Source organism: Saimiri boliviensis, chromosome 8 (genome assembly GCF_048565385.1).
Source record: "Saimiri boliviensis isolate mSaiBol1 chromosome 8, mSaiBol1.pri, whole genome shotgun sequence".
Lineage (NCBI taxonomy): Eukaryota > Metazoa > Chordata > Mammalia > Primates > Cebidae > Saimiri > Saimiri boliviensis.
In genome coordinates, this window is record NC_133456.1 from 4,355,934 (window position 1) to 4,369,919 (window position 13,986).

Below are 13,986 nucleotides of genomic sequence, written 5' to 3' on the forward strand. Positions count from 1 at the left end.
ATCAACTACTATACTGTCAAGCACCAAATATAGTTATTTAATGAATGATTGATGAATGAATAAATATAAAAACACATGTTCAGTAAAATATAACAGCTGTTATGATAGAAGTATGAAGAGACTACAGTGAGGGCATAAAGTAGAAAGGTTAAAAAAATTTTTTTTTCTGTTTTTTGAGGTAGTTTCTCACTCTGTCACCCAGGCTGGTGTGCAGGGGAGTGATCTGGGCTTACTGTAACATCTGCTTCCCAGGCTCAAGTGATCCTCTAGCGTCAGCCTCCTAAGGAACTGGAACTACAGGTGTGAGCCACCACACTTGGCTATTTATTTATTTATTTATTTATAGAGATGGAGTTTCGCCGTGTTGCCCACACTTGTCTCTAACTCCTGAGCTGAAAGGGATCCACCTGCTTCCACCTCCCAAAGTGATGAGATTACAGGCATGAGCCAACTGTGCCGGCCCAGGAAGCTTTCACGAAAGATTTTGAAAGTACATCAGTTGATTTAGAAAGACAGCGTTATGCTAAGGCAGATTATATACTTTAATTCTAAGGGTCAAACTTTTTTTTTTTTTTTAACAGAAATGAAATTACTGTCTATACAGTTGGGCCTGAAGTCATAAAGGGTAGTGCTTGAGATCACAGAAATAAGCAAGGAAGTTCTTTTTTTTTTTTTTGAAAGAAAAAAAGAGAAAGAGAGAGAGAGAACAGGAGTCTTGCTCTATTGCCCAGGCTGGAATGCAATCTAAAAATAGGTATTGAAAACCTCTTTTATGCCGATAATTGTGCTTAACGGTGGAGACAGGAAGGAATAAGGGAAAAAAATAATAAACAGCCAACCAATATTTAAGTCTGTGAAATGCTATGCAAATGCTGAAGAGTGATTTACTTCCAATTATGTGGTCACTTTCAAAATAGGTGTAATGTGATACTGAGAAAAATGTATGTTCTGTGGACCTGGGGTGAAGAATTCTATATTCACTGAGTTTACTTGTTCCAGGTCTGAGTTCAAATCATAGATGTCCCTGTTAATTTTCTATCTCAATCCGTCGAATATTAATGTGATATCAAAGTCTCCCGCTATTATTGTGCGGGAGTTCAAGTCTCTTTATAAGTCATTAAGAACTTGTCTTATGTATCTGGGTTCTCCTATTGGGTGCATGTATATTTATAATCATTGACTCCTGTTGTTGCATTGATCCTTTTACCATTATGTAATGTCCTTCTTAGTTTCTTTTAATTTTTGTTACTATTAAAGTCTATTTTGTCAGAGACGAAAGTTACAACTCCTTTTTTTTTCTCTCTCTCCATATGATTGGTGAGTCTTCCTCCAACCCTTTGAGTCTTTGTGCGTCCTACTTAAGAGATGGATCTGGATACAGCGTACCGATGAGTTTTGACTTTTTATTCAATTTGCCTGTCTGTGTCTTTGATTGGGGCTTTTAATCTATTTAAATTAGGATTAATATTGATATTTATGAGTTTAATATTGTCATTTAATGCTAGCTGGCTATTTTGCCCATTACTTGATGTAGATTCTTCATTATGGAAATACTTTTTACCTTTTGGTAAGTTTTTGGGATGACTGATACTGGTTATTCCTTTCTGTGTGTAGTGCTTCTTTCAGAAGCTCTTGTAAAGCAGGCCTGGTGGTGTTGAAATCTCTGAGTGCTTGCTTGTTCATGAAAAATTTTATTTTTCCTTCATTTATGAAGCTTAATTTGGCTGGATATGAGATTCTGGGTTGGAAATTCTTTTGTTTGAGGATATTGAATATTGACCCTCACTTTCTTCTAGTTTGTAGGGTTGCAGCTGAGAGATCTGCTGTGAGTCTGATAGGCTTCCCTTTATGGGTAACCTGACCTTTCTCTCTAGTTGCCCTTAGAATTTTCTCCTTCATTTCAACCCTGGTGAATCTAATGATTATGTGTCTTGGGGTTGCTCTACCTGAGGAATATCTTTGTAGTGTTCTCTGTATTACCTGGAGTTGAGTATTGTACTGCCTTACTAGGTTAGGAAAGTTTTCCTGAATAATATCCTGAAGAATATTTTCCAGCTTGAATTCATTCTCTTCATGACATTCAGGTACACCTATCAAACGTAAATTAGGTCTTTTCACATAGTCCCATATTTCTTGGAGACTTTGCTCATTCCTTTTTACTTTCTTCTCTAATCTTGTCTTCTTGTTTCATTAAGTTGGTCTTTGACCTCTGATATCCTTTCTTCTGCTTGATCAATTCTACTGTTAAAACCTGTGCATACTTCGTGGAGTTCTCGTATTCTTCAGTTTCATTAATTCACTTATATTCCTCTCTAAATTGTCTATTCTCGTTAGGATTTTGTCAAATCTTTTTTTCAAGGTTCTTAGTTTCTTTACATTGGTCTAGAACCTGTTCTTTTAACTCACAGAAGTTTCTTATTATCCACCTTCTGAAGCCTAATTCTGTTAATGGAACGTGCTCGTTCTCCATCAGGCCTTGTTCCCTTGTTGATGAGGAACTGTGATCCCCTGTAGAGGGAGAGGCGTTCTGATTTTGGGTATTCTCAGCCTTTTTACGCTGGTTTCTTCCCATCATTGTAAATTTATCCACCTGTTGTCTTTGTAATTACTGACTTTCAAATTAGGTCTCTGAGTGGACATCCAACTTGTTGATTCCCAGCGCCGGAATCTGAGCAACCCACTGCGCAGGCTAAAACAGTGGCGTTAAGATTCTTGGTGCTTTTCTGCCTGGGAATCTCCGGTCTGGCTTCCCTCTTGAGTCCATTTTTCAATCAGCTGAATAGGCGACTCTGCCTTCCCGGAGCTCCAAACGTCGACCAAACGGGGACCCAGTCCCGTTTACTCTGCACTGAGAACCGCCGTGCCGGGGCGCTGGCAAAACCGCAAAACTGGTGCGGCAGCCACAGGAGTCGCGCTGGAGACCCATGGGGCTCCTCCGCTGGAAATCGCCTGGTCTGTGAGCAACAAAAATTCCTCTGTAAGTGTGGCGTCCTCTCGTTCTTTGTGCTTTCACTGGGAGCTACAATCCTCAGCTGCTAGTGATCGGCCATCTTGGATCTCTCTCAGGTCAAACAGTTTTATTTTAGGAGATGAAATAGTTTTAAAAAGGCATAAGCTAAAGATACTTAATTAGAATAATGAATTGAAATTTCCTTTTTACTTTTTTCCACAGAAAAACACATTCAATAAATTTCCTTTCATTGTATGGTCATATAGTAATTTTATTCAAGCTTAATTTTCTATATGGTATTTCAGAGCTTGACCATGGCCTCCTTTCTAGAACTGCTATAGGTTTGGGATACTGCGAAAATATCATCTTTGTATAATTTATTTATTCATGAGATACTTAATAAATACCTATAATTGATCCTGTGCTGGAAGCTGAAGATTGCTGGACAAGATGGACATATAACCTTTATGAAGCTTACAGTTTAATGAGGAAGACATATAATAATCAAATAAGCAAAATTTTTCTATTTATTTCACTTAATAAAATTGTGGTAAGTACTATGAAGGAAATACAGGGTAATATGGTAGATAGTGACTGGTGAGGGAGTGGGGCTGTATCAGGCAGGTGGTTACAGAAGGCATTCCTGGCATTTATGGAGACCTGAATGATATAAAGGAGCCAGCCATGGAAGAACCTGGGGTTGAGAATTTCCCAACAGAGAGAACAGCTGAGTTTAAGTTACCTGAAGGAGAAAACAACTTGGTATGTTCCAGCTTGACTAGAGAATGCTGACTGAGCTCGTGGGAAGGTATCGAATAAACTTGAAAAGGGAGTCAGGAGCCAGATACGAGGGCCTTGTAGGCTACGGTAAGGTGCTCGGATTTTACTCAAAGTGACAATTAGAACTCACTGGAGGATTCTGCCCATGGGGGTGACATAAATTGATTTAATGTTGAAAAGTCACTTTGACAATTCTATAAAAAAGCCCACTAAGATTCTTTAGAAGATGGATTGTGGCTACGGCAGGAATATAAAGGAAGAACCGCGTCGTTGTACAAGATTAACAGTCTAGGTGAGAGAGAATGGTAGTTAAGACTAGAGCGATAGCAATAGAGAGAAATTGTTGGACTCATATTTGGGGAGTAAATATGACAGGACTTGCAGATAGAGTGCATGTGGAGGGTGAGGAAAAGAGGAACCAAGGATGACGCTTAAGCTTTGGCCTGATTTTGTAGAGTAATTGGCGACACTTTTTTTTTTTTCCGTCTTCAATATTTCTAGCTGAGGAAGGCGACACTTACTAAGATCATCTAGAGAGGAGAGATGAGCTGGAATAGGAAGAGGACCAAGTTCAATGCTAGACAGAGGTCAGCCCATTGATACAGTGAGGGATTGGGGACAATCACGAGACTTTTAAGATTAAGCAGTACATTAATGGAGTGGGCATAGAAAAATGTCTTTCTGTGAGAATTTTGAGTGAGCAACTAATTGAAAAAAAATAAAGGTAAGATACAAAAGAAAAAATGTCCATCTAGGCTATACATTAAAAACATCTTTTTATATCAGAATAATTTTAGACATACAAAAAAGTTGTAGAAGAGAGTATCAAGAAATCCCCTGTATGCTTTATCTGTTTGCATAATATTAACAGCTTTGTCTGTAACAATGATTACTATGAGAGTTACCAAATAGTAATTTTTTTAATCACTTATTTTACATTTTTCAGTTGGAATTCTGTAGTAAGCAAGAACTTCTAATTTTTTTCTTCATCCATTTGTTCATTTATATCAGTGTGGACTATGGATTTTTATTTTAGCCATTAAGTTATAATGTATTATTAATAATAATTATTATTAGTTTTTAGAGATGAGGTTTTGTTCTGTTGTCCAGGCTGGAGAACAGTGTTGTGATCATAGCTCACTGCAGCCTTGAACCCTTGGGCTCAAGCCATGCTCCCACCCCAGCCTCTTGAGTAGCTGGGATTACAGGCATGAGCCACAGTGAGCTGGCTTTATTATTATTAGTTTCAGAGTTCAGTTGTTCCATATTTGGCCAGTGGGAGCCCTTCAAGTTGACTCTTTCATCTTTTTTCACATATCTCATCATTCTTTGAGCACATCCTTACTTTTTGGCAAAATAAGATGTTCCAGGATCATGGTATATATACTTTTTCTATTCTAGCCCTGGAATCAGTCATTTCTCTAGGGATTTTTGGCTCCTTTTAGTAGAGAATGGTAGTTAGAAACCATGATATGTGTGTTAGATGTGCTCCTCGATACTGAGTGTCATTGCTTCCTGGCTTTCTCAGCAGAAAGATCTAGAAAATAATTCTTTCCCTCTCTCTCTCTCAAAAACCATGGATTCATACTGATACTGCCTATTCCAGTTCAACATCACAGGGATCATTCTAGCCTGTCCCCCTTTCTCTATGCATAGCTCCCTTCTTTGACAGTGAGGAATCTGGCTTTCATCCATTAGCCACAAGGTTTACTTATTTTGTTAAATCCTAGAGTATACATAAGTAATTTCAAAATTGTTAACTCATGCTACTGTGAAAAACCTGTTCACCGTAATTTAATATTCATCTATGGTTTTTTATTCTTAGCATAAAGATATATGGTTAAAATATTGTGTTCAATATTGGTTCTATACTCCTGTTCAGTAGGTAATTATTAATATGTTTTCAGCTAGATAATTATTAATAACTTGAAATTCAGGTAGGTTCATTGATTTGTTTGTTTTCATTTGGAGCTTCTTTTCTCCCCCATTTGTGTTGATATTTTTTACTTATACTTTGAGCATGTGAAACAACAGCAAGGTTTAAAATCAGAACTATACCAAAAATACACCTCACAGAAGCATCTCCCATCCCTTCTACCCTGTTCCTATGCCCCCATACTTTCTACCTGTTCCAAGCCACTCTTTCATGTAACTAATCTCATTAATTTTTGATTTATCCTTTTGTGTGTTTTTTTTTCACAATGAACAGATATGTTTTCTTATTTCTTTTTGTCTTACACAAAATGCATCATGCTATAGGTACTCTTGCTCTGGTTTTTTTTTTTTTTTTTTTTTTTTGAGATGGAGTCTCGCTCTGTCGCCCAGGCTGGAGTGCAGTGGTGTGATTTCAACTCACTGCAACCTTCACCTCCCAGGTTCAAGCAGTTCTGCCTCAGCCTCCCAAGTAGCTGAGACTACAGGTGCACACAGCTACACCCAGCTTTTTTTTTTTTGTATTTTTGGTAGAGATGGGGTTTCACCATATTTGGCCAGGATGGTCTAGGTCTCTTGACCTCGTGATCTGCCCACCTTGGCTCCCAAAGTGCTGGGAATACAGGTGTGAGCCGCCACACCTGGCCACATTTTGTTTTTAACTCAATAATTTATCCTAGAAGTGGCTCCATATCAATCTTCCTCACTTTTCAGTATTGCTGCACAGAACACCAATGTATGCATCAACCACTCTTAAATGTTTTCAGTATTTTGCTGTAATGAATAACCTTGTATATGTGTGTTTTCATACTGTTGGAGGTATAGTGTTAATTTCTCTAAATGGGACTTCTGGGTCAATATGTGGTCTTGTTAGATATTGCAAAATTTCTCTCCAAAATGTGCCAGCAATTTATGAGAGTGTTTGATTCCCCATAGTTTCACAAAAGAATGTGGGGGTCGTATTTTTTAAAAATTTTGTCAATCTGATATGTGACAGATACTATTTCAGGGTAGATTAAATTTGCTTTCTGTAATTATGAATAAGATTATACATTTTAAAATATGGTTTAGGTGCCATTATTAGTATTATTATTTTGAGATGGAGTCTCACACTGTCACCTGGGCTGGAGTGCAATGGAGCAGTCTCAGCTCACTGCAACCTCTGCTCACAGGCTCAAGCAATTCTCCTGCCTCAGCCTCCTGAGTAGCTGAGATTACAGGCACCTGCCACCACACCAAGCTACTTTTTTGTATTTTTAGCAGAGACAGGGTTTCACTATGTTGGCCAGGCTGGCCTTGAATTCTTAGCCTCAAGCGATCCACCCGCCTTAGCCTCCCAAAGTGCTGGGATTATAAGCATGAGCCACTGCACCCGGCCTTTAATTATATTTTTATTGTGAAATGTTGGTTTATATCTTCTGCCCATTTTTCTGTTGTAGTTTTGGTGTTATTTTTCCCTAAACATTTACAAATTGTGAAAAAATACACATAATATAAAACCATCGTAACCATTAAAAAAATTTTTTTTAATCTTTATTTTTTTGAGACAGGGTCTTGCTATGTTGCCCAGGCTGGAGTGCAGTGGCTATTCACAGGTGTGATCCCACTACTGATCAACGCCAGAGTTTTGACCTGCTCCATTTCTGACCTGGGCTGATTCACCCCTCCTTAGGCAACCTGGTGGTTCCCCGCTCCGGGGAGGTCACCATACTGATGCCGAACTTGGTGTGGACACCTGATCGGCATAGCGCACTACAGCCCAGAACTCCTGGGCTCAAGTGATCCTCCCACCCAGTCTCCCAAGTAGCTGGGACTCAGGCACGTGCCACTGCACCTGGCCCATCTTAACCATTTTTAAGTGTACAGTTTAGTAGTATTTTCTGAAAAAAATTTTTTTTTTAAAATTTTAAGTTCTGGGATACATGTGCATAACGTGCAGGTTTGTTACACAGGTATACGTGTGCCATGGTGGTTTGCTGCACCTATTGGCCCATCCTCTAGGTTCCCTTCCCTTGCCCTCCACCTCACTATGGGGCCCTGGTTTGTGTTGTTCTCCTGTCTGTGTCCATGTGTTCTCATTGTTCACCTCCCATTTAGGAGTGAGAATATGCAGTATTTGGTTTTCTCTTCCTGTGTTAGTGTGCTGAGGATGATGGCTTCCAGCTTCACCCATGTCCCTGCAAAGGACATGATCTCATTCTTTTTTATGGCTGTGTAGTATTCCATGGTGTATCTGTACCACATTTTCTTTATCCAGTCTATCATTGATGGACATTTGGATTGGTTCCATGACTTTGCTATTATAAATAGTGCTGCAGTAAACATATGTGTGCATGTGTCTTTATAGTAGAATGATTTCTATTTCTTTGGGTATATACTCAGTAATGGGATTCCTGAATCAAATGCTATTTCTGGTTCAAGCTTCTTGAGGAATTACCATACTGTCTTCCACAATGGTTGAAATAATTTACATTCCCACGAACAGTGTAAAAGAATTCCTTTTTCTCCACAGCTCGCCAGTATTTATTGTTTCAAAAATATGGAATGTTTCATGAATTTGTGGTCATCCTTGCACAGAGGCTGTGCTAATCTTCTCTGTATCGTTCCAATTTTAGTATATGTGCGGCCAAAGCAAGCACAGTTTAGTAGTAGTTTCACATTGCTGTGCAGTGAATCTCCAGAACATTTTCATCTTGCAAAACTGAAACTCTGTATTTATTAAATAACAACTTCCTCTTCCCCATACCCCTTGGTAGCTACCATTTTGTTTTCTGTTCCTATAAATTTAACTGCTCCATTTCTCATGTAAGTGGAATAATGCAATTATTGTGTCTTATTGTGATTGGCTTATTTCACTTAGCATAATGTCCTTAAAGTTCACCCATCACCTAAATTTTAAAGCATTCTTTCTACTTTGAGATCTATGTTGCAAATATTTTCTGCCAGATTGTCAATTGTCTTTTTAAATTGTTTTTTGTTATGCAAACGTTTATATTTTTATTGTAGTGAAAATTAATCTATCATTTGATTTTTTTTGTATCTAGTATTTGAATCATAGATAGAAAGGTTTTTCCTATACTCAAGTTATAAAATACTTCATCTATGTTTTTCTTATGGATCCTTGTATATAATTTCATTGTTTAAGTTAAATTCTGGAGTTTATTCGTGTGTGTGTATTTTATCTTTTTCCAAATGGCTAACCAGTTGTTCCAGAAGTAATTATTAAAACCCAGTGATTTGAGATGCCATGTTTATCATGTGCTAAATTTTCTGATATGTTGGTCTATTTTTTGACTTTTTTTTATTTTCCACTGATCTGTCTATTCATATATCTAGGCTACACCAGGCTTTGTGGTATGTTCTAATGTCTCCTAGGGCTAGCCCTCCATTGCAGATTTTCTTTCTCAGAGTTTTCTTGGTTATTCTTGCATGTTGATTTTTCCACATGAACTTTAGGATCAACTAATCTAATTCCATAAAAGTGTATGTAGATATTTTTATTGGCATTGTGTTAAATTAATTTTGGGAAAACTGACATTTTCATGAAGTTAAAATGTCTTTACTAAGATCAAGTGTCTTTTCATTTATTCATGTCTATTTTTAGTCAGACCATTCTTATAAAAGAATTTATGAAATTATATTATACTACTATGGTTCTGGAATATAATCTCCAAGAGAGCATAGGCTTTGTCTGTTTTGTTCAGCTACTATATACCCAGCATTTAGAACAATGAATATTTGTTGAATCAGTGGATATATTATAATAATAAGTTAGATAATAAGGAATAATAAGTTAGATAATCTTTGTTTTGCCTTGAGAAAATGACTCTATTAATAACATTAATTTGGCAAGAATTCGTCATAAAGAAAAAGATAAAATGGTTTATTTGTAGGGTGTACTTTTGGATTAAGTGGTTTTTATTCTGAAAATGTTATTTTTCAGATTATTTTTAATCTGAAAAAATGTTATCTTAGGAAGGAGAGTTCAGGAGTTACACTGAAATGCTACAACCATGCAGAACATTTAATTTTTTCTTATTATGTTCCCAGTTGAACTATATTTATATGAAGCACTGTGTAGAAAGTAGTCCTATAGTACCTATTCAGCAGGAGTGGCTGGATCACATGTTAAGGCTGATACCTGAGTCTTTAAAGGAAGGGAAAGAAAGAGAAGAGATCCTTGAAAGTCTCATAAATGAGGTGTCAAGTGACTTTGAAAACAGCATGAAGAGATATTTGGGTAAGTAGCATTTAACACACACCAAGCTTCTTTCACCTTTGCTTCTCCCCAACCCCACTGAATCAGAAATAGAAATAAGCAAAATTAATAATGAATATTATATATTTAAATGATATCTATTTTTTTCTTTTTTTTTTCTTTGAGACAGGATCACTGTGTCCAGGCTGGAGTGCAGGGTTGCTATTTCAGCTCACTGCAGCCTCCGCCTGCTGAGTTGAAGTGATTCCCCTACCTCAGCCTCCCGACTACCTGGACCTTCAGGCATGTGCCCCCATGTCCAGCTGATTTTTTTATTTTTTGGTAAAGATAGGGTTTCACCATGTTGGCCAACCTAGTCTCGAACTCCTGGGCTCAAGCCATGTGCCCACCTTGGCCTCCCAAAGTGCTGGGATTATAGGGAGCCACTCAGCCTGGCCTAAACTATATGTATTTCTTACATATGATTTTTATTTAAAGGTTTTACTTTGAGCCTATACTCAAGTCAACATCCTTACAATTTAAGGGTACTTTTTTTTTTTTTTTTTTTTTAGCTAATATCTCTTTGATGTTTTACTTTGTCTTTATTATTTTAGCTATACTATTTATAGATTTACTAGAAAATACTAATGTGTTTTGGAAGATTTATTAAGGTATAATCTTTGCTATTTTTAGAAAAACTTTTTTCCTTTTTAAAAACTGACAAAAACTGTATGTAATTATCATGTACAGTATAGTTTGAAATATGTATACATTGTGGAGTAGCTAAATTGAGCTAATTAACAAATGCATTTTTCCCATATTTATCATTTTTTGTGTGTGGTAGGAACACAAAATCTACTCTTGGCAATTTTCTAAAATACAATGTCACCATGTTGTATAGTTTCTTTTCTTTTTTTTGAGATGAAGTTTCGCTCTTGTCGCCCAGGCTGGAGTGCAGTGGTGATCTCGGCTCACTGCAAACTTCCCCTCCTGGGTTCAAGCAATTCTCCTGCGTCAGCCTCCTGAATAGCTGGGATTACAGGCACACACCACCAAGTCTGGCTAATTTTTGTATTTTTAGTAGGGACAAGGTTTCACCATGTTGGCCAGGCTGGTCTCAAACTCCTGACCTCAGGTGATCTGCCCGCCTTGGCCTCCCAAAGTACAGGCGTGAGCCACTGTGCCCCGCCTGCATCTAGTATCATCTCTTGAACTTGCTCCCTCCTCTCTAACTGAAATTTGGTAGCCTGTGACCAACATCCTCCCAGCCCCAGGTAGCCGCCATGAAATACATTTTTTTAAGTGGCCACGCTGGTGACTTTTGAGTAGATGGAATACGAAAAACTGAGAGTGTATTAAAGCTTTTCTTTATATGAACTTTCCTCTGAAGTAAGGCCAAAATTGTACCAAGCACTCGATTTTGTTTCTAATAAAGGAGTTTTTTCTTGCTTTCCTTTTAATGCACAGTAAACTATAACATCCAAAATTAAAAGTTAGAAACATTGATATGAAGAGGTTGTACAGAGATTTTCAAGAAGCAATAATATATTTGTGTATTTTAGTGCAAAGCGTTCTTGTGAAACCACCAGTTAAATGGCTTGAAGATGAAGGAGGTCCTTTGCCTGAATCCCCTGTGTGAGTAAATTATTTTAAATAGAGTACCTCAGTTTTTCATACAAATCAAAAATAAACTGATCTTAGATTGAGGTCTACAATTGTGATGCTCAAAGGCATTTTGAACATATCTAAAAAAAAAGTACTCTTGTTTTCTCCCCCAACGGTGTCCCCTCCACTCTGCTTGTTTAGTTCTGCATACATAATTGGGGAGATGTTTATGAATGCATAGCTTAACTTAGCCTTGCGTAAGCTTTGGTGTATGCCAGAAAGATCTCTCCATCCCTTTTCTTCAGTCTTAAAGACTGTGTTCTTTCAGCTTTACCTGGGGCAACTGAACCAAAGCACAGTGAAGTTAGCAGAGCTCTCAGATGTGGCCCATCAATCAGCCTTACTCACAAATTATTTCTGTTCTTTCTGAAGATAATGCACTTTGGACTTCTTGATGTGTTTTTTTATTAAATGCATATAAGGCTCCCGTTAGTGACACAGTTCCCTCTTCTCAAGCCACAGTTTTCTCACTTTAATATTAATTCATGTTATAAACATTATTTCCTAAAGTTTAGGGTATATTATTTTAATCATGTTTGACCTGTGTTTTGCTTTTCCAGAGGCCTAGATTATTCTAATCCTTGGCATTCTAGCTATGTGCAGGCAAGAAATCAAATATTCTCTAATTTGTACATTGTTCATCCAACTATGAAAACGCTACTGGACCTTGGTTATACAACATTTGGTGATATAATTTTGTTGGACTTCACAGGAATTAGGTAAAATCCTGTACTTACTAATTAAATTTAAAATATGAATGTCTCTTTGCTTGTCTATATTTTTGACTATATACTTTAAAAAACTGATTCCTAATCTTCAACACTTTTCTCTAAATTTTAGAATATAAAAAATGTATCTTGGCAGGCATGGTGGCTCATGCCTGTAATCATAGCACTTTGGGAGGCCGAGTTGGGTGGATCGTGAGGTCAGGAGATCGAGACCATCCTGGCTAACACAGTGAAACCACATCTCTACTAAAAATTCAGAAAATTAGGCTGGGTGCAGTGGCTCATGACTGTAATCCCAGCACTTCGGGTGGCAGAGGTGGGCGGATCACCTGAGGTTGAGAGTTCGAGATCAGCCTGACCAATATGGAGACACCCCGTTTCTACTAAAAATATAAAATTAGCCAGGCACAGTGGTACATGCTTGTAATCCCAGCTACTCGGAAGGCTGAGGCAGAAGAACTGCTTGAACCCAGGAGGCGGAGGTTGCAGTGAGCTGAGATTGCAACAACGGTGAAACTCTGTCTCAAAGAAAAAAAAAATTAGCCAGGTGTGGTGGCATGCGCCTGTCGTCCCAGCTACTTGGGAGGCTGAAGCAGGAGAATCGCTTGAACCTGGGAGGCAGAGGTTGCAGTGAGCTGAGATGGCATCACTGCACTTCAGCCTGGGGGACAGAGTGAGACGCTGCCTCAAAACAAACAAACAAACAAAACAAAACAAAAACACCAATATCGCTTACTTGTTTCAACAATTGTGTGTTTTTGTCTTTTTCCCTGAGATGGAGTATTGCTCTGTTACCCAGGCTAGAGTTTGGTGGTGCAATCTACACCTCCCAGGTTCCAGCAATTCTTATGCCTCAGCCTCCCGAGTTGCTGGGATTGTAGGTGCACACCACCACACCCAGCTAATCTTTGTATTTTTAGTAGAGTCAGGGTTTCACCATGTTAGCCAGGCTAGTCTTGAACTCTTGACCTCATGATCCACCTGCCTCAACCTCCCAAAGTGTTGGGATTACAGGCTTGAGCCACCTCGCCTGGCCCAACAAATGTTTTTTAAGACCAATATGTATCATTTGCTTCAAATCATATTTCTTTTTCTCATAAATAGAGCTAAAGGTCCAATTGATTGTGAATCACTGAAAACTGATTTATCAATAGAAGCTAGAAAAGCAGAAGAGAAGATAATGAATACATGGTATCCAAAGGTTATAAACATCTTTACCAAGAAGGAGGCACTAGAAGGTATTAAACCTGAAAAGTTGGATGCATTTTATAGCTGTGTTTCCACACTTATGTCAAATCAGGTAAATACACTTTACATATATTGCATGATAATGTTATTAAAATTAGTTCAGTATTTTAAATTAAAATTCTATGTAAACATAGTACTAAGTAATTATTTTGAAATAAATTAGAATATTTCTACTGTAATTTTATTTAAATAATTGTAACAGGAAAATACTGAGTTTCTGAAACTAAAATGAAAGAAGTCTAGAAGTATATGCCAGTATTATGAGTGATTACTTGGCTCATGCCTAAACGATATGTAAGTTAATTATAGTTTTATTGGAGTATGCTAACAAAAAACTATTCTAGTAACGTATTTTTGAATTTATTAGATTCCAAGTTGATTGATTTTCATTTTGTTCTCAGTAAAATATTGGTTTAAAATGTTATTGATCATTGCGTAAGAGGAATCCAGTGGAAACAATTTTAAAAATCACTGATAATCTTTAA

General features: G+C 37.5%; 1 protein-coding gene and 1 non-coding gene across 6 annotated transcripts in view; one reads left to right on the forward strand and one right to left on the reverse strand.

The window, feature by feature from the left end:
- Positions 1 to 13,986, forward strand: part of DNAH12 (dynein axonemal heavy chain 12) — a 260,536-nt gene that overhangs the window by 52,794 nt on the left and 193,756 nt on the right. For all 5 annotated transcript variants that reach the window (XM_074403604.1, XM_074403603.1, XM_074403607.1 and 2 more), the window contains exons 5-8: positions 9,713 to 9,902; positions 11,423 to 11,495; positions 12,086 to 12,244; positions 13,358 to 13,553. In XM_074403604.1, coding sequence (XP_074259705.1) covers positions 9,713 to 9,902; positions 11,423 to 11,495; positions 12,086 to 12,244; positions 13,358 to 13,553 — 618 coding nt within the window. The remainder of the gene's footprint in view (positions 1 to 9,712; positions 9,903 to 11,422; positions 11,496 to 12,085; positions 12,245 to 13,357; positions 13,554 to 13,986) is intronic.
- Positions 8,196 to 8,301, reverse strand: LOC120367224 (U6 spliceosomal RNA). Its single transcript, XR_005581653.1, has one exon. It is a non-coding gene; the product is annotated as a U6 spliceosomal RNA (small nuclear RNA).